This window comes from Triturus cristatus, chromosome 10 (assembly GCF_964204655.1).
Source record: "Triturus cristatus chromosome 10, aTriCri1.1, whole genome shotgun sequence".
In the NCBI taxonomy this organism is placed as follows: domain Eukaryota; kingdom Metazoa; phylum Chordata; class Amphibia; order Caudata; family Salamandridae; genus Triturus; species Triturus cristatus.
This window is the reverse complement of record NC_140593.1, coordinates 837,587,191-837,612,533: the sequence shown is the minus strand read 5'-3', so window position 1 is coordinate 837,612,533 and position 25,343 is coordinate 837,587,191. Positions and strand designations below refer to the sequence as shown.

The following is a 25,343-nucleotide window of genomic DNA, read 5'->3' as shown; positions in this document are numbered from 1 at the left end:
CAGGCCCGCTAAGATTTCGAAATGTGGAAGGCGGTAGTCTCTCAGATTGGTGGAGGTAATGACCTCCATCAATCTGGTGGGTGGTGGGCCAACCGCCAAACTTTGAATGAGGGTCTTTGTCTTTTGTTCGGCTGAAATCAATTCAGAAGAGAGTAAGTCTCCCACTGAGTTTTAGGAAAGATAAAGAATACTGGTCAAATCTGAAACTATATACATATAAATCGGGTACAACTTTAATACATGGAATGCATAAAATTAGAACAGTGATAGTCTTGTTAGGGCCCAGGAGCCTCATGTTAAGAGCCTTGGTGGGACTATGGGTGGGATTATCCTAAAAATCACGAATCTGTACTCTTTATATAAATGGGCTACAGGAACTCAGTCACTGTTTTTATGCCCCTTGTTCAATTCTACTACCGTATTTTTATATTTTTCACTACAGTTTCAGTTTATATTGATTTTAAGTTGAATGAAAACAACAAAATATTCTCTTTAATATGGTTTGCTGATCTCTGCAGAGGTCTTCGCAATAATAATCTGAAACTTTTGATGCAAACACTCATATCAGCCTGTGCAGGAATTCAAAAGGAAACACAGTTGTTGCCCTTGATGGAACATTGAATGGACCATGGTGGCCACTAACTTGGAGGGTCCTTTCCGTGATGACCAGTTTTGCTTAAATTGAAGTGACTACTTGGTCCCATGATCAGAATAAAGAAAGGGCTACTAACCTTTTGCTTCTGGGCAATAAAATCCCAAACCTCCTGAAGAAAAGAAATCTCCTTGTGATCTTTCCACTAATACTATTGAATTTTCAGATCCTTTTTGAAACGTAATCGCACATCAGAAAGAGGTTCATGAGATGATCAGGTCCCTGGGTCACCAGTTGCAACTTGTGATAAGTCTTCTTTAAAAAAAATGGGACAGACCGGAATCAATGGATCTGGTGACTTGCGGCGGCACACTCGGGAGGTAGGAAGAATGTGAAAAAATATGGTTGGCAAGAGAAAACAATTGAGTGAAAAAAGTACAAACATACAGCAGAAAAACACACGAGCAAGATCCATTTGAGTTCTTTATTTCTGTCCGACACCGTCAAAAAGAAAGAGGATGGAGCTGTGGGTAGGCTGGCAGGTGTATAGGGGAGTGGTCACCAAGGAATAAGCATTGCCAAGCGCCGGCATGGGTGCCCAACTGAACTTCATCGTTTTGGTGTGCGTAAGACCTCAGGCCCATTCCTTGCTGGGTGGTTTCTCCAACAGTCTCCAGCCTATGCCATGCTTGGCAGTTGCTCCATCAGTTGAGAGGAAGAACACTGGGAGAAAGGAGTTTTCTAATTGCATAAGTACAATCTTGCAATTCAACCAACATCAGAACAAACACAGGCACGGTGGAGATTGAGATATATTTAGATTTTATTAACTTTAAGTTTCCAATAGCAAATAAAACCTATGCAGAGGGCATGACTCATCTAGTCACTGTTGGCAAGAATTACCCTCTCATAAACATACAGTCTCTTCAACATTCTTCTGGAACAAGGGAGCTGGGAATGAACAAGGAACTGCTTGTAAGGAGTACAGAGAAGGGCATCAGATATGACCTAAAGTTAGAGGGCATGGAGCAGGATATAAGGTATGGGCAAAGACTGCCAATGAAAGGTAAACAACAAGCAGTATTAAGTATCGAACAAAAGCTGCAAATGAAAGATATGGTAAGGCCAAAACGGTGGGTGTTATTTGGGTTCTTCAATATGGAGTACAGAAATAGAGTGGTGGGTTGATGATAAGTCATGAAAGGAGAGAATGGGATCTGGAGTAGGGCCCAGATACAAAAAAAGGCAATTGGCAAAATATGATTTTCAGTACAGGCACTGCATGCCATCAGTCCTGAATCATGTGTGGAAGTTTATTGTTCACAAAGGCCAGTAAGGGATGGCAGATAAATAATACTGTACACAGTCTACTGGTTACCAAGGAGAGAAAAGATTATGCCACATATGGATTGTGAGTCATAGAGGGTAGACTGGTAAGGCTGAAATACACAACGGGAAACTAGATTTAGGTCAAGGTGATCACAGAGGCATGGAGCATAACATTAATTGCTGACTTATTGGCACACAAAGCTTGACATCAAATGCTTAACATGCAAAAAGAGTTAGAAAACCCCTTTCAGTATAAGTTACGCTTGTAATTCTGGTACCTCTTGTCCAACATGTCCTATTTACTTATCAACTCTTTGGCATCATTATACCACCTATGAGCAGGACCCAAAGCTTTGGCCAAGATTAAGAACTGTAAAGGGAAGCACAACAGAATCACCTGCCCCACCCACTGTACAATTCTGGTGTGTCTGGCACCTCAATGCTGAATCATTCAGGTACCTGCACAGTAACAAATGGCTGCAGTTGTACAAAGGATGGTGGGTTTGAGTCAGTACAAGAGAGATCCCAAAGAAACAAGTGGTGAGAGTTACCATAGAGTTACTGTAGATGAAGAACATTCTTAGTCTTGCATTTAGCACTCTTCCATTCCCAAATCTTCCAGAATAAACTACCAAGAAAATATTGGTGGACTGTGATAACATTGGTCAGAGCATGTTTTATGCAAAAGCAATTTCAATGGTGCACAAGCTTGAACGCATCACCAGTTTAAGTTTCATTAATACTTGTGTTAGCCTAAGTGATAGCCAGACAACAAAGAACAGGGTTAGATCTGTAAATGATCATACAAGATGCGGTGTTCTGAGGGTCTTTGCAGAGAGGGCATGTCAGAAATAAGAAGCAAGGTCACTGTAAATGAATTCAACAACATTCTTTGCCTTGCCTTTCTACAAAAGGCACACAAGGCAAGGAGTAATGGCTCTTTGGCTTCGTCCACCTGACGTCACTGCCAACTGTATAATGACCCACTGAGACTATTTTTAACCTGAGCCTCAGAGAAAGTACCTAGGAAAGATTAGTGTTTTTGTAACCAACACCTTGACCATAGGGCTCTGAAACAAAGGCACAAGGACTTAAAGCCATGCAATTTCTGCAGACACCATGCAGCTTGGGAGTTCAACGTAGGCTGAAAGAGGTGGTCCTAAATAGAAAATGGGTCTTTCAAAGTGAAAGCATGTAGCAACATTATCTGTATGTCAGAGACATGGAGAGAAAAGGATTGGAAGGGTTATGAGGGAACGGAATGAGGCCAACAAAAGACAGACTATGCAAGATATATCCAGGATCTAAGACCACAGTGTCAGTTCATAATTGTCAAGTGATAAAAACTGGATGTAACAAAGGAACAACCACAGCACTGCACCCATTAATGAGTTGGATAGCTAAAAAGGTTAGTACTTTTTTGTTAAGCAGAAGTTGGTGTTGCCATAAGGCTGTCACAACAGCTAGAGCTATTTCTAATCGCTTAGAAGGGAGTTGACCCTCCCATATCGGCTTTCTTGGCATCCATAGGATTAATACGTTTTGCTATAGACTGCAGTGTTGTCCAGCACTGAACTGAATCGTCTTTGAAAGCTCTGACAGGAGTTTTGGCCTGTGTGGGAAGATGGGGCAAGCAGGAAGATTTGCAGCCACGAACATGTTATAGGTTACTGTATAGCTAACTCAGCTGTCTTTGGTCTACCACAGTAATATTAGGTTGGAAGCTGCCGATGGCTGTATGAGCTGGTGAAACACTATTGGAACACGATGCTTAACAATTGTATTTGCTATGCCAGAGGACATAAATGAAAAACAAGAAAGTTGCTTAAAAAGTGAATCAATTGGAAAAGAGAAGACCAAAATGGGATCTCTGTGATAAAACTTAATTGGAAATTCAGAACTAGGACACATACATAGATTTATCCTTCCAAGGAGGATGGAGAGTGGCAGAAACCCTAGTAGAGGAACCAAGATGTTTAGCTTCCCAACACTTGTAACTCACACAAGTAGCAACGTCAGTGAACGTTATCCTTGAAAAGGCAAACTCCTGTTTGCTGGGGAGGATTTGGTAGACTCAGGGCAGCAGGATGGGAAAATAGTGACCATGATAAAACACATACCAAATGAAAACCTACATTTCCAAAGTTATCACTCTCTAAGGTTAAATGGAGGAGCTTCCAAATTATCTTAAAATGCAGAGCACGCTTCGGAGAGTGGAATTTTCTGATCATTCCCATGTACCTTGATGGTAGAGAGCAGACATCTGACATGTGGTGACATAGCTTTTTAAACATTCAAGGGAAAGGCCACCCAAAGCAAGACAACTCCCTGATGCACTGCACAAGTTTCCAGTAGGAGGAGCTTAGATCTCCTAGATGAAGGAATCAGTGGGTATGTTCAATGCCAAACTTGACTAATGCTGAAATCCACAGTCCTGGTGGAGTCCAGGTCAAAGGTGATCAATGGTCCATGAAGACATGGCAGGATTCAAGATAGCCACACAAAAGACTGACAATGGCTATACCTGGACATTATGTCACAGTATGTGGTATGCCTAATACCTCACATACCTGTGGTCCCCATTGACCAACTTTTAATGTTATTTACACATGATAGCTGCAGATACTAAGAATCTAAACAGCCATTATTTAGTTAGTCTGTGGTTATTCTCATATCTCAAAGTGTCTACAGTCACTGAGGGACTTAGTTGGACACCCCTCTTTATGGGCTTCTGATGAAATGGCAATACAAGTGTAAGGGAAGAGCTGAAGGCAAAGGTGACAGCAAAATCTTCACCTTCTTCTTCCCAAGGAATTGTATGGGAATCCTGAGAATTAGAACATAACAAAAATATTGACTCAAGCCACCTTAGTCTGTCTCAGAGGTGACACACTAAGAGAAGGACACAATACCCAATCATAAAATGTGACTACTTCCTAGATCATGAGAGACAGAAGTGAAAAATCTGTTTTACTTAACTCACAGCTAACTTTGTTTTCCGTTTTACATTTATTTCAAGACTTGCTACCTTTTAAATCTATGGCCTGTGGTCATGATGCTGAGAACAAAACTTCGGATGATAATACCATAATTGACTCATCCGGGACAGCAGCATATTGAAGATCACCCTCGAGAACACAAAGTACAAAATTCACGTGCCACTGAAGAAGTTACCTATAGTTTTGTCGTGGCTTGGGTTACTAAGGCTTATGGTCAACATTAGGGCATCCTAAGGAAGTGCCCTCAACATTTTTTTAGCATCTGAATTTGCTGTTACATACCATCTGATTAATGAAGACTGGTACATAAAGCACAGGTGTTTCTTTCACTCAGCCAATTGGAAAGAAGATGCAGAGTGAAATATTTATTTCTATACAGTTATGCTACATCTTAATCTTACAATGGTAAAGCTAAGTGGATGTTGAAGCAGACCCAAAGTGCTTCAAGAGACTTGGTCTCCTTAAAAAAGATTTTTTTTCCTTAACTCTGAACATGTTGAATGATGTCAGCAATACCTGTGTCTCACTATCCAGGGACTGGGCCGAGAACCAAATCAGTGTTGAAGGGGTATTCAAACAATAAGAGAAAAGTAGGGATTTCACAGAACTCCCTATCAGCGATCCGGACTGTATGGCAGTGTCCTCTTAAGTCTGCTCAGTGATCCTACCCTCTCAACACAAGATGAGAAACCAGAAATCGTGTGTTGAGAATGTAGGTCAAAAGGGGCCTCACTTTCAGGCATGCTGCTTTCCAGCCATCTTTATGTCAAAGGTGGAGATATGGGATGGGGACTCAAATGGTAGTAGCGGACACATGATTAAGTGTTCCTACATGACAAAAAAGATCTGCAAATTGAGGCCTGTTTGGGGGCACTGGGCATGCTGTGAGTGAGGGGAATTAGGTGGGTATAAACTTTTTTTACCTTTCTATTAAATTTTCATAATGCGAGAGTAGCTTTGCACATTAGATGAAAATCAGTTTTTCTGTCAAATAAACCCATCCATCTACAAATCACAAGGAAAGATATTCCCTATGGCACAGAAGAATTTGTAAGAGAGAAAGAGCAAACAGGACGATGGGTGGAATCAACCACTCTCTGCCAAAAACAAATAAAATGTGGGAACAGGCCTACATCCATCAGAATGGGCTTACCATAGCAAATGTTAATAATAAATACTTCATGTTTAACAACTTTCAGTAGTTGGTACAGGGACAAAAAACGGACTGAAATGAGCCCCATCAGCTCGACAAGTTACTGGAGTATCGCAAAAAACAAACATATCCTTACTCTTGCCCGAAACAAGAGTTCCAAAATTCAACTTTTGGACGATGATGTGATAGCCTTCCTCTATAATTAACTGTAGAAGCTGGGAAACGAGTCAAACACATGCCCCTCCCTACACGAATAAAAAGATAGAGATGCTAAAAAGTGCAAGAAGCCTTAAAAAGATCTACAGGGATAGGTTGAAAGTAAATCACCTTAAAGCAAAAGCATCAGAAGGAGAGTCATTCCTAGAGCTACTCGTTGCCTCTGAAGCGGATTTGAAGGCACTCCCTACAACAGAGAGCCTGAACATGGACTCATGTCGATCAGGGAGAGAATTTAAGAAAAACAAGGGTCAACAGCTGTTAACAATGTACTTCTCTAAACCATGTCTCTTAGAAGATAAACCTGTGGGTGTTCGAAATACAATCTAGATTCCAGGTAGAGGGAGAAAGCCAAAAGCAGCCTAGACGCAGCATTGAGCTTGAAGGATCAAGTGAGAAGATAAGAGAAAGCATTGGCTCAAAAACCTTGCAATTAAAGCTGCTCATAAGAAAATTAGGAACAGAAAAGCTCCAGTCCTACCCCTTCACTGGGAAAATGAACCTGTGCATAAGGTAAAAATGAACATAAGAACTGGAAGTGTTTTAAAGTCACACATTTAAACTGCTGTGGCCGAGTTTCTAGCCCTACCAATAATTGTAAAGATATTCCAAAGGGTTGAGAATGGAAAAGGGGTGGGTGCAGGAGTGTTCTATACATCGGGCTGATCCCAAATGCATGCTCCTTTCATCGAAGTCAAGCCTTCATTTTGGAGGTGACCAACTTCCTTCCTCCAGGAGGAACATCAAGTCTCAGGCCTGGTCCTACATTGATGACAAGTGTTGGTCAATATTGTGGAATAGGACTTAGGGCATTATCATGTTGAGAAATCTGCCAGAGCCTCATCTAGGCCCTCGATCTCCATTCAAGAGCAGGTCTGCAAAAATACTACTGGGTAAAGGAAAGTTAGTAAAATAAAACTTTGCTATACGTTTCTGGCAATGTCACGCAATGTCCATGATTTTCTTATACACTAACAAAAGTAGAAAGAGTGATACAACGTTATGGGTTTAAACAACATTTGAAAGTGTGCAATAGGGTCAGCAGTATTACCAGTCTATAAAAAAGGCATGGCTGATGGCACCCGGTTTCCCTCTTTCTTCCGTCTCTTGCACTGGAGAACAAAAATGAATGTGACTGAGCAAAAATTAGGAATTGCGCTAGTACATTTTAGGAGCAGAATAAAAGTTCCCATAGACCCCATGTTACTACATTCTTGGACCTCCTGCCTAAAGCTCACTGAGCTAAACAAACAAGCTACATTAAAAGCATGGAAAGAGATGGCAGGTGGCTGAAGCCAAACACCACACTTGATATCTGCTTCGAATGCCTTGTGCTGCTCAAAAGTGTTGATTACCTGGGACAGGATGTCCAATCATAAATGAATCAGAGCTGCAGCTCGCTTTAATCAATGGTGCATGTGGAATTAGTATGTACAAGGCCCTGCAACACATCTGCGAAGAGCCACCACTAATAATATGACACAACAGCTCCACCCTCCAAAATAACATATTTCCCTCCCCAGAGATCCCAGCGCAATCACACTTATAGCACTTTTACTCCATGCACATGCGCCATGCACACACCCCTGGACATCACCTGATTCCTTCTCACTTGAAAGCTTCCAATTCCCAGCACAAACCATTGTGGAACCTTCTGTACTAACACAAAGTCACTTTGCATTATCCAACATCCAACGGAGGAGGACTCTCAGGTGCTCTTGGCTCTCATACAGGACCAAATCATGTTTATCATGTTTATCAGGCCAATTTTATGACAATTAATTGATTAACATGTTCTTCATCCTCAAAACTGAGAGGATCTGAAGGATTCTATGACCCAGCACCTAACACGTTCCATTCAATAGCGCAGAGTATGGCAGCAATCCATACGTCTCGCTCCAAGAATGCATGTTTCATAGCGTTTGTTTTTTTTGTCTTGATCAATGAGCATCACAAGAGTAATAACATGCTCCCGTAATTAATGGCAGGAGTCACCGCGATCCCAAGCTCCAACTGGAAAATGGAGAACTGGCGGAATTCTGTACTGCAGCCATTTTGTACTGCAGCCTTCACCAACATAGAGTAAGTAATTACAGTCTGTGGTTACTGGCCAAGAGAAGGCAGGACATAAACTTCCAGACTGTAACGCCGGCAACTAGGGATTATACTACTGTTCGCACCATGATTGATGGAAGATTAACACAAAGAAAGGGTGGAAATACCAAGGTGGACTAAGGAGGCCAATGGCCTAGGTTGTTACATTGTAAATGGCACACAGTAGGCACTAATGCATATCATCGGCTGAAAAATGGCACTCCCAGCCATAGCATGCCTAAGTGAGACAATCAGTTAATGTTCCATGTTGCCATCCTCCATCTGGCACTGTCTGAAGCCTGCATCAGGGTCCCTAAGAGGGGACACGCACGAGACTTGGGCGAACCAATACAGAAACGGTGGTAGTGATAGTGTGCCAATTCAAACTAATTTTGCCCATCTCTTCCAGGAACCCCAATTTAAATTTCACCAAAGGGAATATACTAAACTAGTTGACTCACCAGAGGCCAAGAGAAGGGTCTTTCAAAGGCGGGCCAGTGACAGTCATGCCAATGCCTAATCTGATCTCTCTTGAGAACAGAGAGACTTTGGAATGCCTTCAACAGCAAACTGTAGGGCCTGCAGACGCAGTCAGGAATAAATAACACCCAGATCAAAGATCTTTCAGAAAGCATATAGGACAAATTCATGGCACTCTTTAAATAACACAAAAAGTACATTAGTCTTTCTCTCTTAATATGTACGTCTTTAAGCACATGCCTGCGTGCCTCTTTAAATATAGGATCCCTCAGCGTATGCATGAGTGTGTCAATAAATGTGAGGATCACTACTTATACAATATTATGCCTCCTAATAAGAGCAAGATTGCACCAAAGGCCATGGCTGCAATACTATAGTATGGAAAGTAGCAGGCTGGCAAGCAAGCACCATGGAGTGGGCCCATATATGCCCTATGGACTGTCAAAGCAAGTGACAGGATATAGTGTTACATGGTGAGGTGATGTATACCAGCCTTCTGCTGTTCTTTCTATCGACAGGAGCAAACAAGTCTGCTCTGCATCTGTTATGGTGGTTCGTAGATGATTGAAGCAGACTTCATACCGCTATAGTAGAAAAAGTGCAGGTCAAATATTCTGTGTGCAACTGCTCCCATGGCACACATTATTGGATCAGCTGTGCACAAGTAGAATGCAAGAAAATGGTCTGTCATGGAACAAAGTAAAGGTCTACATCGCCATCCATTGTCACTCAAACTTCTATACGTGGATAAATATACACAAATATGTATGTACATACACACACACACTCACAGGGAAAACATAAAAATACAAAAATATGCATCAGCAACAAATGCAAATAAAGTATTCTGTAAGCAGTAATTAAAATCATATTGGAACGCAACCCTTTCTTCAATCAAGACAGAAATCCTGAGCCGTGATCTCAACAGTGGCTTCTGAGCCATGCCACACATGGCCGGTGAGCACATCCCAAGGCACTTTATTCCTCCTTCACCTTGAGGGGATGCACAGGAAGGATGAGGCTGGCAAATGAGGAGTGGGTGTGAATGGGGAAAATTGTAAACCACGCTGGATTTCGGAGTATATCTGCAAAGCAGAACACAGATTCCAAGTTATTCCCCTCCCTATGTCCCTCCACCCAAAATAAAAGATGCCCACTGCAAAGGTCTCTTAGTGTTTCTATGGCGAGGAGAATATGTTTTAGCTGCCGTCAGAATCATAGCCTTTCTGGACAATTTAGCTTTGTCAGTTCATCGGCTTCTGCGGTCTCTTTGTCCTCTTTCCCTATGGCTTTGCTCATCCTGCCCCTATCGCTGCCCTTTGCAGGATCCCTGCGGTGCTTCTGAGGGGCAGGAGGTGTATCTCTGGCCTCTAGCGAGTCAGAGCAGTGGGAAGATTTGTCAGAACTATGCACAGAAGTCACCAAACTAGCAATCTCATCTGTCGGGGACCTGCCGATGCTGCCATCCACCTGAACCCGGATGTCCGGTGAGATTGACAGCTGGTGATGGGGGACAATCCCATTGTCTGTACACTTTGGGTAGAGAAAGGTTTTCATCTGACCTTTCCCCTTGACATTGACTGTTCCCCGGTAATCAAAATCATATGCCATTTTGGAGAGAACTCGATAGCTCTCCTCGCTCACTTGGATTCGACACTCCACCCCGGTGGTGTCCATGCGACTGGCTATGTTCACTGTGTCCCCCCAAATGTCATATAGGAGTTTTGTGGTGCCAATCACTCCAGCTGTTAGAGGACCGTGGTTAAAGCCAATACGTAGTTTAAAGTTAAACCAAAGCATATTGTTGTTGAAGTCGTCAACCACTCTCATGGTCTCTTTGGCAAATTCGAAGAGGGTTTGGAGGTGCCCATGAGGGTGGCTGCTCTCCTGGCACTGCGAAGGATTTAGGCCAGAGGCTGCCATGTAGGTGGCACCAATGGTCTTGATCTTCTCAATGCTACTGTAGTCTGGTTTACTAAGCAGCTCATCAAAGTCTCCAATCAATTCATTCAGGACGCGGTAACACTCCTTGCCTCCCTCGTAATTCTCCTCATAGAACTCGCTGAAGTTGACTATGCTAGCAAAGATAACTCCTGCATTGTCATGGTTCTTGGAGTAGCTCTGGGAGACCTTCAGCTGTTCTGCCACGTGATATGGAATGATATTTCTCAGTAACCAGTCCGCCTGGTCTCTCATGCTCTGGATTTTTGTACGGTGGAGATCCGCTTCCACATCCCCGTGGTAGTGGAGTCGGTAGCTGACCTCAAATTCACGATTCAGGAACCAGACTAACAGAAGAAGTAGGAAGAAAGCAAGGATCACCTCTGGACCAATCCGAGATGCCGGCTTATTGTAGGATGTTGAAAGGATACACGTGGGCATCTCAGAACTGCAAGAGAAAAATAACCAGCTATTACCCATATGCCTGAGTTTCCAACTGAAAAAATACAGAACAGAAAATTAGCAGGAGGTATTGAATCCCCACGAAAATTATTCTGTAGTTACAAAAAGGTAATGAAAACTTGAGATACCTGAAACCCACTGGAGAAAAGGGCTTTGTATGGAACATAAAAAGATATCCTGCAATTTGTTCAATCTTGGCAGCTGATAATTGTGATACTTTCGTACAGTTTGCATCATTATCCAACCTTGATGTTTTGACATACTGAAAAAATACATGTGATGATTTGTCTGCACAAAGTTTGAAACATTCATCCAGAGAATCATCCATACAGCATCACAGCACACATTAAGACTTTAAATAAAGAGTACCATAAAAATATAGCCACAAGTTACTACACTAGCCAATTTACCACATCCGTGTCCTGGACATTTAGTTTTCACCTGTTGCCAAGATCCCTCACTCAATGTATTTTCTTTGAATCTTATACCTTAGTGAATTTTTTAGAAGATATCTTTTCACTGAGTTTCAAGAAACAACACATACACTTGTCTACATCTTCATGCCAGTGACAAGGAGAGGAGTTGGCCTAACGGTTAGGGCGCTCGACCTCGGACCTGGGGAACTGGGTTCGAGTCTCGGTAATGACGCTGAACATCCTGTGATTCTGAGCAAATCACTTAATCTCCCCGTGCCCAAAAAAAAAAAAAAAAAAAATGTGTGTCCTCATGTAACTAACTGGTTCTATGTAAAGCGCTCTGATACCGGATACCTGAAATAATAATAATAAATAAACAACTTATCATTGGATCAGTATAAATATCATAACTGCCCCTAGTGACCCTCCGCACCTGAATCTATCAAGTCCCCCCACACCCGTAGGGCCATGATAGACTGTCATGCTGCACATAATGCTAAAGGCATTCGTCTGCCGCTCATGGAGTATGATGGTATTTTTGTATGTTGGCTAGGTCTAGGATTGTTTAAGCGGGAAATTGTGTGAAACATCATGTCAATCTTGAAAGGCTCCTCACTGCAGTACCTCTTGAACTTCAGGCAGAAACACAAGAGCTGTACCAATTACCCTACCTCCCCACAGCCACATCTGCATGTTTCTGCTTTCATGCATCTACATGTGTAATTTGACCAGGGTTTAATGTCAATATACAGTCATTTTGGTTAGCACTGTTTAGGTCTCGCCTGGCGAAAGCAGCGCTTGCGCTGAGTGCCTTTTGTAATCAATTCTCCCAAGGGCTTACATGCACGTGTCTGCATGGACAAAGATGACTGCTCTCGCCATTTGTCCAATGCAAACGGCATGCGCGTGTCCGTCGGACGCCATCTTGTTTGGACTGAGTTTCAATGTGTGTCGGTGTCTATCTGCTTAATTACTCTTTCGACTCCTAACTCATTTTTCTTCAGCAGCATTACTGTCTTCTGCCACATTGTGAAAGCAGAGCAACACAATCACAGCACCTTATTGACACAAGTAATTTGTTTTAACCTGTCGCTCTCAGGTTCTTTGAGAAGCGAAAAATCTGCCCCTCAGAAGGCAGGAGACCACAAGTTACAAAGACCTCTTATTCTTAGGTTTGCTGTTCTAACGGATAAAGCGGGTGCGCGGCTCAACCACACAATTACATTTCACTAAAGAAATACCAGCGACACGACATGGCATATTGTACTGTTAGCAGGGCAGAATGGGGAACAATGCAAATTGTAGGTTAGAGGGATAAAAACACTTCCATCAGTGTTAAATCAGATTTTGGGAGCGAACCTATTAAGAGCATATTCAGTGAGCTTCCGCCTGCTGTCTCCTTTGACCCCAAGACCCTGCTCTACTGAGGACACACGTACTCCGCTACCCATCCATTATCCTCCCGTGCTCTTCCCGAAACATGCTTGCTTTTCATCATTTTAGGCATGCTATACATTACTCCAGAGCATAATGCAACTTTCTTACTTTTCTTTAACAAGACGCATCGTTGCACAACAGGCCCATCATTTCGTGTCAGTGGGAGTGGGGAAGTGACAGTAAAAGCTCTGGCAAGATGGATGGGCCTGACTGCAGCCTCGTACAACATACAGGTTAATCAAGTTTATTTACATTTTTGGAAGTTGCCCTTCTTTTGTTTTTTTTATTTCCATAGCGTTCGTGACCTTCCGCTTCTGGCAGTGGACTTTTTTTTGGGTGAAAGGGGCCCTGTTCTCCCTTCTCTGCTGACTGGTGCACCAAGGGGAAACAGTCGCGTTCATTAATCATGCGCATCTCCTAATGCGCTAATAAAAATTATCTTCGAGCAGAATATTAATTATTTCTTTCTGGACATCTGTCCTTACGCACCTCTGCTTCTTGTGAGGAGGCGTCCTACTGACAAGCCGCGCTCTTATTAAAATCTTATATTTGACAATGCTTCAGTGGGTGTGGCGAGTTTGGTAATAGTGCCAGCAATAACATGCATGCTTCGGGCCGGTTCTGTGATGACCACTAAAAGAGGCTTGAGCGCCGCCCAGGTCGCCTTCACTGGCCTACCAACACAGCCAGTAAATTTACAGAGTGCGTGTTTTTTCTAATTCTCCGTTTCTACGTCAAGGTGAAGCTTTTCCTTTTATTTTACACTGGAATTCTATTTTTTGGTTTCACGACGGATCCGTTTCTAAATCTTCAAATGACACTAAAGTGGCAAACGTTATTAAAATAAAGGGTATTTTTTTGGTCAACATGGTTTTTGGGGGTGAGAATGTCGCACTTCTCTCAACTTGCAGAGCCGACACCTAGGATTCTATATTCTTCCAAGCTTTTTATTTAGTGCCCATTTTAGCATGGATGTGCTTTCAAGAAGTTTGCCCTTTGTTCCTTAATACCTGCATTTTGCAACATTTGAAGGGATCAGTATTGTATCCCACTTACACACGCCCCTCCAGTGATTGCCAACATTTTATAATTTCACAGGACATTGCTCACACCCTGTCCTGTCGTGGCTTCTAAATTTAAATGCAATTTATTCGTGATGAATACTTGTATGCTGTCTGTTGCCAAGTCCAGGGATTTAAGTGGGATGAAAAAACTAGGGGGTCTCTCGAAGGGGCGTGGCCGGTGTAATTAGGGTATGGTTTAAAATATGTAAGCTAAAAATATGTGTTTAGCATAGTAAGCCACCCGACATCTAATTTGCTGTTTCGGTCATTGTATCCAGATATATAATACAACAAGTAACATTACACCTACAACAAGGCCAGAGTATTGGCTTTTCCAGTGATTCTTAGTTGCATATGATAAATAAACAACAACTATGGCTTCCTGTAGGGAATATTGAAAATGCTTCAATTCTGAAATGATGTAACTGTGAAATAACGATAACAAGTATCTTTGAAGTTACATCAAAGGCAGTGAAGCATGGTACTGCTAAAGAGTTCAGATTTTTTTTTTCCATCCTGAGGGTGGGGTCACAAATGAAGCGCTCGACAGGGACCCATCCCAGAACCTGCTTTTTAGAACTGACGGTGCTGAGCACCGGCAGGACCCGGCCCACTTAAAGCCCCGGCTAAGTCTGATTCTTAGTCCCGGCATTAAGCAGAGTTCCGCTGAGCGGCATTGTGCTTCCGTTTATCATCAGTAATAGATTTGAATCAAGAAGCCTCTGCAGTCTGTTTTGCAGAAACATATCACCGCAGACCTGCTTATCCCCCTGACCTTTTTACGCTACTCTTTTACTTTAGGCGCTTCCTGCTGGAGATGGGATATGGTTATATAGTATTTATAATGTGCCAAATGTGGCACCAGTGTCCCTCATGAAAATGATGGTCAGAAGGATTGACTTTGATTGGTACTGCATAAGCATACCAATAACAAACATTGGCAAAACTAGAAGATCTCGCCATTGGGACCCGTTGGTTTTGCCAATGTCTTCTAGCCATGCTGTAATGCATCCTTGATGCTTTGCAGCACGGCTAATAAAACATTGAAAGAAAAAAAAAAAGTCGCTGTGATGTGGCAGTTACGTAATTTTGTGGGCACTTGCCTTTTTTGAACTACAGTTGCGGAGGAGCAATACAGATGGCGAGGGTGGGGGGGGGGGAACGTGGGGTCACAGGGCAGACGTAGGGAAGAACAACAACGGGTGAGAGAGGAGGAGGGTGTGAGAGAGGGGGAAGCAACATTGGGGTGGAGAGGAAAAGCAACAGGTGAGCACAATATTGAGCTAGTAGGGCAGACGCACAATGTGGAGGATGGCTGTGAAAAGCACATGGGTAAAAGAGCAACAAGGAATAAGGAGAGGAATAGAGAAATGCACGATGGAGACAGCTTGAAAATGAATGCACTCTTATAGAGTGCTTAACCAAGAAGAAAAAAAGTAGTGCTTGAAAAGCAAGCAGTGAAAGTGTTAAAGCCATTCATAAGAGATGGTAAAAAGGCTATGCTCCATGGGAGGGACAAGCTCAAGATTGACATGAATAAGAAGCAGGCAAATGAGAGCCGCTGGAAATCCAATCAGTGGTAAGCAATAGGCAGAATCCTAGACCTCTATGGTCTTGATAAGCCCACAGTATGTCTCACAACAGACGGTGCTTGCACTGTCTGCTAGGCTCAACCTAAAAAGTGGGACAAAATTAGATGGGCCATTTGAAGATTTTTACCAAAATGACAGACTTTAAATTACTGGTGTAATTGCAGAAAGGACCTCAATTAGTTGAATTCCGTAGAATTCCATAGCCAGTGAACATCCAAAACAGAACCCCATTTGTAGTTGCATTCTCTTATCCAGCAGTTTCTTTCTAAATCAGGTGATTCATTTATAAGTGTACTGCAGGTTCTTGGTACAATTAGTTTTTAGGTCTCGCCTTCTCAGAGCGCATAGGAGGACCTGTAGCCGTCGCTCTGCTCTATTTCAAGCACATACTCGTGCTTGAAGCGGCATCCACCTTGCGGGAGCGAGCAGCGGCGCGCTTGCTAATTGGCTGTTGCTCACTTCCGCAAGGCGGATGGTGCCATAAGCACGTGTGTGCTTGAAAATAGTAGCATTAGTTATTCTCTCGTGCACGGCCCTCTCTCCTGAAACAAGCTGCTCTCTCCACTGTTCTTTGCTCTCTCGCTTTTCTTTTACACTCTTTCTCCTCATTGTTTTCTTTCCCTCCCTCTGTACTCTCTTTTCTGTCTCTTGTTTATACTGTTTTTTTATCTGACCTCTCTGTCCGTGTTTCCTTCCAATCTATCGCCTCGTCATTTATTTCAGTCATTCTCTCGTCTCTTTAACTCTCTCTAAGTAGCATTTGTCATTCCTCCCAGGCCTGCTCATGACATTTGATGTTCCTGAAATATGTCCTCGCTATGGAGTCTGTCCACATATTCACGTACTCAGGAAAGTCGCCTGAAGGCTCCTAACATAAGGGCATGCCGCCCCAGCACGTGCCATTCAGCTAGAGACAGCGCCAAGAGGTCTTGGAAATGTCAGACTCTGTTATATTATGTTATGTTTTGTAAAGCTATTACCATTTGTACAGCGCTTTTAACCAAAAGAACAGTCCTGAAGCGCTTTCTTAATTTGACTGCCATTTTTATACAGTTCTGGGATTTCCATCCATCGATTTACACAATTGTCTGTGTTGCGCTTTCCATTTGTTGTGTGCAATACAATATTTTGTCTGTTTTTTACCAGTACTCTAACTCATTGTCGACGCACTGCAGCTCACGAGGCCCGACCTAAAGCACTTTGAATCCGGCCTCCTCGGGGCACTGTAATCCATCTGTAATGAAACTGGTGCTCATGTTAAGCGCTCTGATACTGGTCTAGTTTGCGCTATGTAAAAATCTTTAAAAAACAATAAACGGACCCGTGAATAAACAGTGCTTCCTGCAGCTGCACATTTGGGAAACATCTCTCTGCTGTCTGAATTCGCCTCCCTTTTAATCTTCTTTTCTTTTCTTGTCCGATTCTTTTATTAGCCAAGAATTCGAGCGGTAAGAAGGGCGTGCTTTTGTTTTGTGGGCGCTGTGCCCCACGCACGCCGCACCTTCAAGGGGAGAGAGTGAGCGTGCTTCGGGCTTCTGAAAATACACCCTCCGTAATTACTGGTGTTCTCCCTCTGAGATTTTATTACTTATTCCCTCGTAAACTCGCTCTCTCTTTTATTATTCACTCTGTGTTTTGCTTGCACTTTCTCTCGCTATTTGTCTTTTTTTTTTTTATTCCCCCCCTTATTCACTCTCTTTTGCTCGCACTCTGTCTCTTTTTTTTTTTTAAATTCTCCTACAGGACAAGGCAACATCAACTCTCTCACTGACTGACTGACACTGACTCTCAGACTGACTGACTCTCAGACTGACTGACTCTCTCACTCACTGACTGACTCACTCTCTCAATCTCTCTCTCACTGACTGACTCTCAATCTCTCTCTCACTAACTGACTGACTCTCAATCTCTCTCACTAACTGACTGACACTCTCACTGACTCTCTGACTGACTCTCTCTGACTGACTGACTCAAGCACTGACACTCTCTCATTGACTGACTCTCTGACTGACTGACTCTCTCACTCTCTCTCTCACTGACTGACTCTCACTGACTGACTGACTCACTAACTTACTCTTACTAACTGAATGACTGACCCTCTCACTCTCTCACTGACAGACTGACTTTCACTCTCAAGACATTATTTATTGTTAATACTTTTTTTAATATGGTCGTTCAGTTGTACATAATGCTTTCTTGGTCATATATAAGGTAACAAAAATGCTTCAGACACTTCTTTATTATAACTTTTCAGCATGCTGCAGACTTCGGTACAGCACAGCTTAAAGACATAGGCAAAATCAATATCTCTGGCTAAACACTTATAAGGTCCCTAAGGCGAGACCTATTGGCTATGCCAATGCTAGTTTCAGCTGTGGAGTGTATCTGAGAAATATCTCTCCCGATTCATCCTTTGAAATTGAACGTCCTATCTCCACCCCCCCCCCCTGTTATTTCTCTCAGGATTTCTCAGCAGCTTAGGACCCTGTAAGAATTCCCAGACTACTTGTTTTTTGCTCCCAATTCATTGGAAGCCATTTTGCAAATTTTGTAAGAGTGCAACTAACATTAGGCCTCACAGAATGGGGTCACGCCCAGTAGCATATCTAGATATAATGGAAACTCTATGCCTCTGGTAGACCAGACTCCTTCCTAATTTTCCTCAAACAATGTAATGCCATCCATATCAAAGAGCTCCCCTGCTCTAGAGCAACTTCATATGATCTATGCCTTTTCTTGCTCGATTATAGCTTGGGTAATATCTGGATTTCTCAGCAGAGCTGTAGGTCACAATGGAAATGTGCAGAGTCCTAATGAGGTTCTCCCCGGTCCCACATGTCTAATATGACCACTTTTAAAGTCAGGAGTACAGCGCCAAGAGTGGGGTCTTCTCTCCAAGCACGTGGTCTTCCAGATGTACCGTGGCTATTATTTGATGCACAAAGCACCATTGCTTCTGAGTTTTGGACGTCCACTCTACAATATATTGTAATTGGGCCGCATGGTAATACCTCAAAAAACTAGGCAACCCCAGCACTCTGCCCTCGTAATGGCAGAAACAATATATGCCTAGGAATAACCCTGGATTTATTTCCTGTCCAGAATAAAGCTGGGATTTTTTCCTTAAACAGTTCTCAACATTGTGAATACGGTAAGGTCTAGAACAAGAAGAGGAACCTGGGAGGTATTATCATTTTAATTGCAGTTAGTTGCTCAAACAAGGCCAAGCCTCCCACAGACCAAGATTGTAGATCCTTACATATGGTCTGTGTAAGGGAGGTATAGTTGGCCAATATTATTTGCTCAATAGAGTGACTGTGCCCCCACGTAGATTATAGCCGTATCAGTCCATTGGAATAAGGAATAAATCTGCAGGTTTAAAACCAGGTCCTGTCACTTTGAGATGTTTAGCACCTTTGACAAACCTACGACTTCTGCCGATTAACTTTAAACCATGAAACTTTACCACATGCCTCAATTCCTCAATCTGCTGGGATGACTGTGGTCAGACACAAATACCAGAACGTTATTTGCATACATAGTTAACTTGAACTTTTCCATTCCTACACAGACTTTAAAAAAGGTGTCTTGTCTACATGTTGAGAGATGTTTATAGCCACTTAAAACACCCACTCCTAGAACCTGGGCCAAAGGGTATAAATAATGAAATTTTTCCTGAAAAACGCACCAATATACCCTATTCGAACCCCTTCTGCATGCCCAGCTAGATCAAAACATTCTTTAATGTTCAAAGGATATTCTTCAGTATATGCACATTTGTTTGTGTTAGTTCCACAGATTCTCCCAGTGATGAAAGCAGACTGATCTGGGTCCACAAAGTATGGAAGGAATGGCCTACTGAGACTCGCATAAAGAGATATGCATCCACGTTTACATTGGAAATTAGCATAAATGAGTGTGATGTTGGACTGGTTTGAGAAGAACTGTGGCTAATGCTTAGAATATAGAAGGTCCAAAACTCTCAGCACATCACCTGCCTGGCAAAGAAGGCCGCCATCTTCCATGCGGCTGCTCAGCAACCTTTAATGTTTGACAAAACTAACCCCAAAGTGGGACTTTGTGTTTGTAGAACAAAACAAAATTACCCGGACACCTTTCTTCCGGGGTGTGGCAGTCATTTTTCAATTTGTCCGTTCAAGAGCGGCAGGCATTCCCTAGCAGTCTTGAACAGAAATTAAAGTATTAAAGCCTCTCTACTCTAAATAAGCCTGTGGTACCTGGACCAAAGTCCCACCTGGTCACTGGTCTAAGGTTTCCACCAGCAGAAACAAGACTGTTTGCCAGACTGTAAATATAGTGGGTGGACGGAGAGTTCTAAATGAGGGCCTTAATATAGTGTATTCTGCCTTGCATGTGGCCTTACATGGGCTTTAAGTGTTATGCGTTTTTGCCAACATTTTGTAGAACCTTTTCTCTTGAGTATGTCAAGTTCCTTCGGGTTTCCAATGGGCAACCAACCCCTAACCTCCTTCAAACAAAAACGCCCGTCACACCATAGCTCATGATACTGATGCCCTTGATATTCCAAGGACCGGTTGGGTCCAAATTGTTAACTCTGGTCTATTTCTAGATAGCCCCCGTCGCTGTCCAAGAGACCCAAGGGTCATAGTCTGCTGGGGTATCTTAAAACGGTTACCCATAATTGGATAAGTCTAAACAGGGCTCTGCATTTTGTGGAATTTATGCAATTCGCTTTTCAAATCATATGCCACTTTCTCATAGGATAGTAACTGCCATAATTTCTGGAGCCACAGTATTAAAGCTGGAGACATATCCCTGCCGCACAACCCCAATATATTTTGTTTAGCGCCCGAAGGAGGCGCGATTCTCTTCCCTCCGGTGGAGGATAGGGGACTTGATATCTTCTATTGGAGTAACTAGGAGAATGGATACCGGGTGTATATCAATGTTTCTGCCCTCAATTGAGCCTATGGTTTGGAGAATTGATTCACATACACTATCAAGTTTAGGACATGACCGTAATATATGTAGCATTGGGCTCTTGTTGGAGACTTGTTTTGTCCATAATGTGTAACCTCACCAGCTTATGGTGCGATCCATATAAAATCTTGTTCAGGGTTTCCCACCTCTTTGCGTGGTGCGCATAGTTATTTGTATATGTGTCCCACTGCTTCTGTTCTATCCTGTAGCAGAAAGATCTGGCTCTTCATTATAGAGTGGGGAAAGGTTTGAAAATCCAGCGGGAGCGAGTTAGCGAGGAGCTATAAACGGCGTTGCGGCCAGTCTTGAGTTGAGACTATTCCGTGTGTGACCCTCTCCTTCCTGGAGCGGCAGTTGTAAAGGAGGTAGAGAGAGGGAGCTCTCCAACCCAGTGGCAGAGATCTCCACCGACAAGTGATAAGTTATTAGGAGACCGAACTACGAAGCCTTGAACCCTGCTGCTTGCCCTTGGCCCATAACGCACTCTGCACTTTATTGAGAGTCCCTGGAGAGGCTTTAAAAGCATTTCGGTGGTCCTGCTGCGCTGGAGACCGAACTACAAAGCCTTGAACCCTGCAGCTGGCCCCTGGCCCATAACGCACTCTGCACTTTATTGAGAGTCCCTGGAGGGGCTTTAAAAGCATCGCGGCGGTCCCGCTGCGCGGGGGGCGAGGGGGGGGGGGGGGGGTCCCGGACGCGGCCCGGGCAAAGACCGGGCCAAGACCGGGCCAAGACGGGCCCGTCATAGACCGACAATAAATAATGGGTAAAAGAAAGACAGGCTTCATATACAATATTGCCCCAGGAGTGGGAGGACAAAAATCCTTGATGACCTATTTGACTAGTGCAATGGGGGAGATTGAGGAACAAATAAATACAGTCGAAAAGACTCTTACCCAAGGCAGGTTGGGCACGCTAACAGCAAGTAATACGCGTGTTAGTTTCCCTAATAAATCTCTTACTGCAGTTTTTGAGGGGCAAGCTGCCCAGGGCGTTCAGAATGGGTGTATACAGGAGACACCAGAACATATATATGAGAGTGACCCAGAGGATGATCCCCAACCGCCCTCGAAACGTAGTAAGAACCCTGATGTATCTGAGGGGATACAAGCAGTAAACCATGCTGGAAAGCGCCTTGTGAGCCCAAGTAAAAAGCCGTTATCCAAGAAAAGGAAAAATACTGGTAAACAATTAAAAACAGGCAAACCTAGAAGACCTGTTAGCTCAGGGAGACCCACTGTGAACATGCTAATTGAGGGTCAAACGTACGGACGCCACCTTGCACGCTGGTTGTACAGTGGACTGCGGGTACACTTACAAGTATCACTTTTGCCTCTCCGTCAGAAGTGGCAACTAGCACTGGCAAAGGAGTTAGATGATAGGGAATGGGACGCAGCCCTAGAACATCCCCGACAAGTGTCTCATAATTTTCGACTGAAGACAATACAGTCACTAATTTTCCACAGGGCTTAACTTACACCGCGGGCTATCCACAAAATGTATCCCTCGTCCTCTGCACAGTGTCCCAGATGTGTCCATGGCCCTGCCGACTTCACTCATATGATGTGGTCATGCCCTACCTTAGGGAGGTTTTGGTTGGAGGTTACACAAGGGCTCTCTAGTCCTGTGGGACACACTCATTGGGATACCATGGAGGTGTGCCTGTTGGGTCTCTTTCCACTCATGAAGAAGGTGAAACTCCTACGTCGCTTCGCAGGGTTAGCTTTTATGCTTGCAAAACGATTAATAACACAGTGTTGGAAGTCTCGCACGGCACCACATGAGGGCAAATGGAGAGAGGAGGTCATTAGATGGGCGGTGGCTGAGGGGGAGGCGCTCAGTCGTGAGGAATATAGGGGATTAAGGAAAAGACCGATTTCCCTAGAATGGGCCCAAGTACTAGAGCAGTTCAAAGTGGTAACTGACGAAGATGCCACAGACGCCCCGGACCCATTAGAAACGGGACATAACAGCTAGAAACAGCTACTGGATCCCTGCATGGTAGACGGGCGGGACGGGGAGAGTCCAGGGTGGCCCCCTCCCTCTCTTTCCCCCTCTCCCCCCGGCCCCACCCTGGGTCACACTAGCAGAGTGTTACCTGGATTGACCCTTAGAAGCCGGTCCCGACAGGACTGACTGGAGTACAGCGGCTAAGTTTATGTTTATGGGTTCGGGGGGAGGGTAGAGTTGCGGGTGGGATGCTGGGGGTGGGTGGTGGGGACTGGGTCAGCGGGTATATGGAGTACTGAGATAGAATGGGTAAGCCAGATTATTGTGTATTCATAATAATGTCAATGACCACGGGTTCCTGTACCACATAGCTAATATCCGAACTGACACGCATGAAGGATTGTGACAGATCTTACTGTTGAACTATATGTCTGTATGTACTCCAAAAATGGCAATTAACAATGTAAGGCTATATGTATCTCCAAACCCTAATAAAATTGTGTTAAAAAAAAAAATATATATATATATATATATATATATTACCTACTGGCGGTCGCCAGTAGGTAGTTATAGTTAGGACCCCTTTTCCATAGGAAATCCGCAACATTCTATTTTGAATAACTTTGGCGCCGGTTGACGAATCCTCGCGAATTTCTCAAAATAGGTGGGGCGCTACGCTCCGCTCCTACCCTGAAAGTCTCGGGGGGATTCGTCAAGCGGGGGCTGAGATAAAAGGGGGGTCCCAAAACGCGTTTTCCCCATGCATTTTTCCATAGGACCTTTAGAACGAGCTACAGCCCGAACGGCTGAACAGAATTACTCGAAATTTGGCAGAGAGGTAGTCCCTAGGTCAAGGAAGTGCCTTTTGTAGGTTTGGTGTAAATCTGTTCAGTAGATTATGAGAAAATAGCCTTTAAATCAATATATATATCTGAGCCCGCTTACGGTACGCTTACCGTACGCTTACGGTAAGCGTACGGTGGCGTGCGCGAGCGCGATTCTGATTGGCTCTTAGATCTTAGTAAACATTCGAATCGGCCGAAACCAGGAAGCGGCGGCCGCCATTTTGTGTATTTCACTCTGAAAAAAAGAGTGAAAACAAGAAAAGGGGGCAAAGAGGAGAGTAACAGATCTCCTTACATTTGTGAGGGGGTCAAAGAAGGACTGTAAAGTACAAAAAAAACATTTATTGATTTTTTAAAAAATCACGGGGTACGCGTACGGTAAAAAAAAAAAAATAATAAATAAATGAAATGCAGAATTAAGAGTTTAGATATTAGGGAGCTCTAAAAAGAGCTGTTGTGTTTATGAAGTCATTTTTTTAAGTGGTACTTACAAGTAAGTACCGATGCAGAGTCTAAGGTTCAAAAGGAAGACTCTGTTCCCTTCATCATTGAAGTGCACACCATCTCCTCTATAAATGTCTTGCATGTCATAACGCAAGTTGTTGTGGTAAATGGCACCCATACCATAGTCACGGAGGAAAGCAGAAACAGATTTGTTGACGTGCTTTCTTGCTTTGTCAATCTGCGGACAGAAATGATTGGACCAGTTCCATTTTTGCCTTTGGCATATGTTGGAAAACACAAAGGCAGTTTTAGGGAAAAGTGAAAACAGTTGTGCAAAGGTGTCCTTCATAAGCATTTCCAGACCTACCCCAGTCAAAGTGCCTAGGTCATTGCCACCACAGTGCACTATTATGAGGTCAGGGTGTTGGATTTGCATGAAGGATTTCACCAATGGCATCAACTGGTGCCACTTTAACCCTCTCTGACCAATCCATTTAATGTCTACATTTGGCAAAGCAAGGTCTCTCACCATATCTGTTTTCTCTGCAAACTTTTCACTCCAGAAGACATAGCTGTGCCCTACAATCCACACTGTGAACATCTTCAAAGGAGAACTGGATGCACTCAGGAGGTGTCTTTCAGTAGAATGGCAATATGAAAAGAAAGACAGTTTGGAAATGGAGGCATACATATTTTTTTCAAAACAAAAAGAACTGATTGGCTGTTTCATACCATTCTAGAATAAAAACTAGGCTGTATGTGTAAATTAATAGAAGCACGTTTTGTATTGGTACAGAAAAATGTGTTACCAAAGAACAGTACTATGGATTTGCTGTTAGGTTTGAAAAGTCAAGCACTCTTCCTCTGTGGAATTGAAACATTGTGTGGCGAACTTCTGACCCAACTCCACACAGCAGTGTTCCATGAGCTCTTGCTATGGTAGCAGGCAGAAGTCAAGTTGGGGGAAGGGTACTAGGCAGAAGTCAAGTTGGGGGCAGGGTACTTTTGGAAAAGGGTTGGTTTTCAACCAATAGAAATGTGTGATTACATTTGAAAAAAAGGGGGAAGCACTGAGATTTGAAACTTACATGTATATGTGTGGAAAAATAGAGGGAAAGTTTGCCATTATCTGGTTCTGCTGAGAGGAGAGAGGTGAACACAACAGAGATCCTGGCTCTGATAATCTGCTGTTTGAGTGCCACATTTCTTTCACAACTAACTAATTTTAAAGGTGAGTTATGAGTTTGAGAGGGGATGTATGTGGTAACTTAAGAAATGAATAATAGAAATGGAAATTCTTTTTGTTGAAGTTGCGTTTATCATTTTCTGTTTTGGGAGAAATTTAAATGTGAGGAACATGTAAAATA

General features: G+C 43.3%; 1 protein-coding gene across 2 annotated transcripts in view; it reads right to left on the bottom strand.

The window, feature by feature from the left end:
* Window positions 1-1,397: 1,397 nt before the first annotated feature.
* The window catches only part of ADCY9 (adenylate cyclase 9), a 482,409-nt gene continuing 458,463 nt past the window's right edge, over window positions 1,398-25,343 (bottom strand). For both annotated transcript variants that reach the window (XM_085628464.1, XM_085628463.1), the window contains exon 11: window positions 1,398-11,252. In XM_085628464.1, the coding sequence (XP_085484590.1) occupies window positions 10,079-11,252 (1,174 nt within the window). In that variant the 3' untranslated portion in view covers window positions 1,398-10,078. The remainder of the gene's footprint in view (window positions 11,253-25,343) is intronic.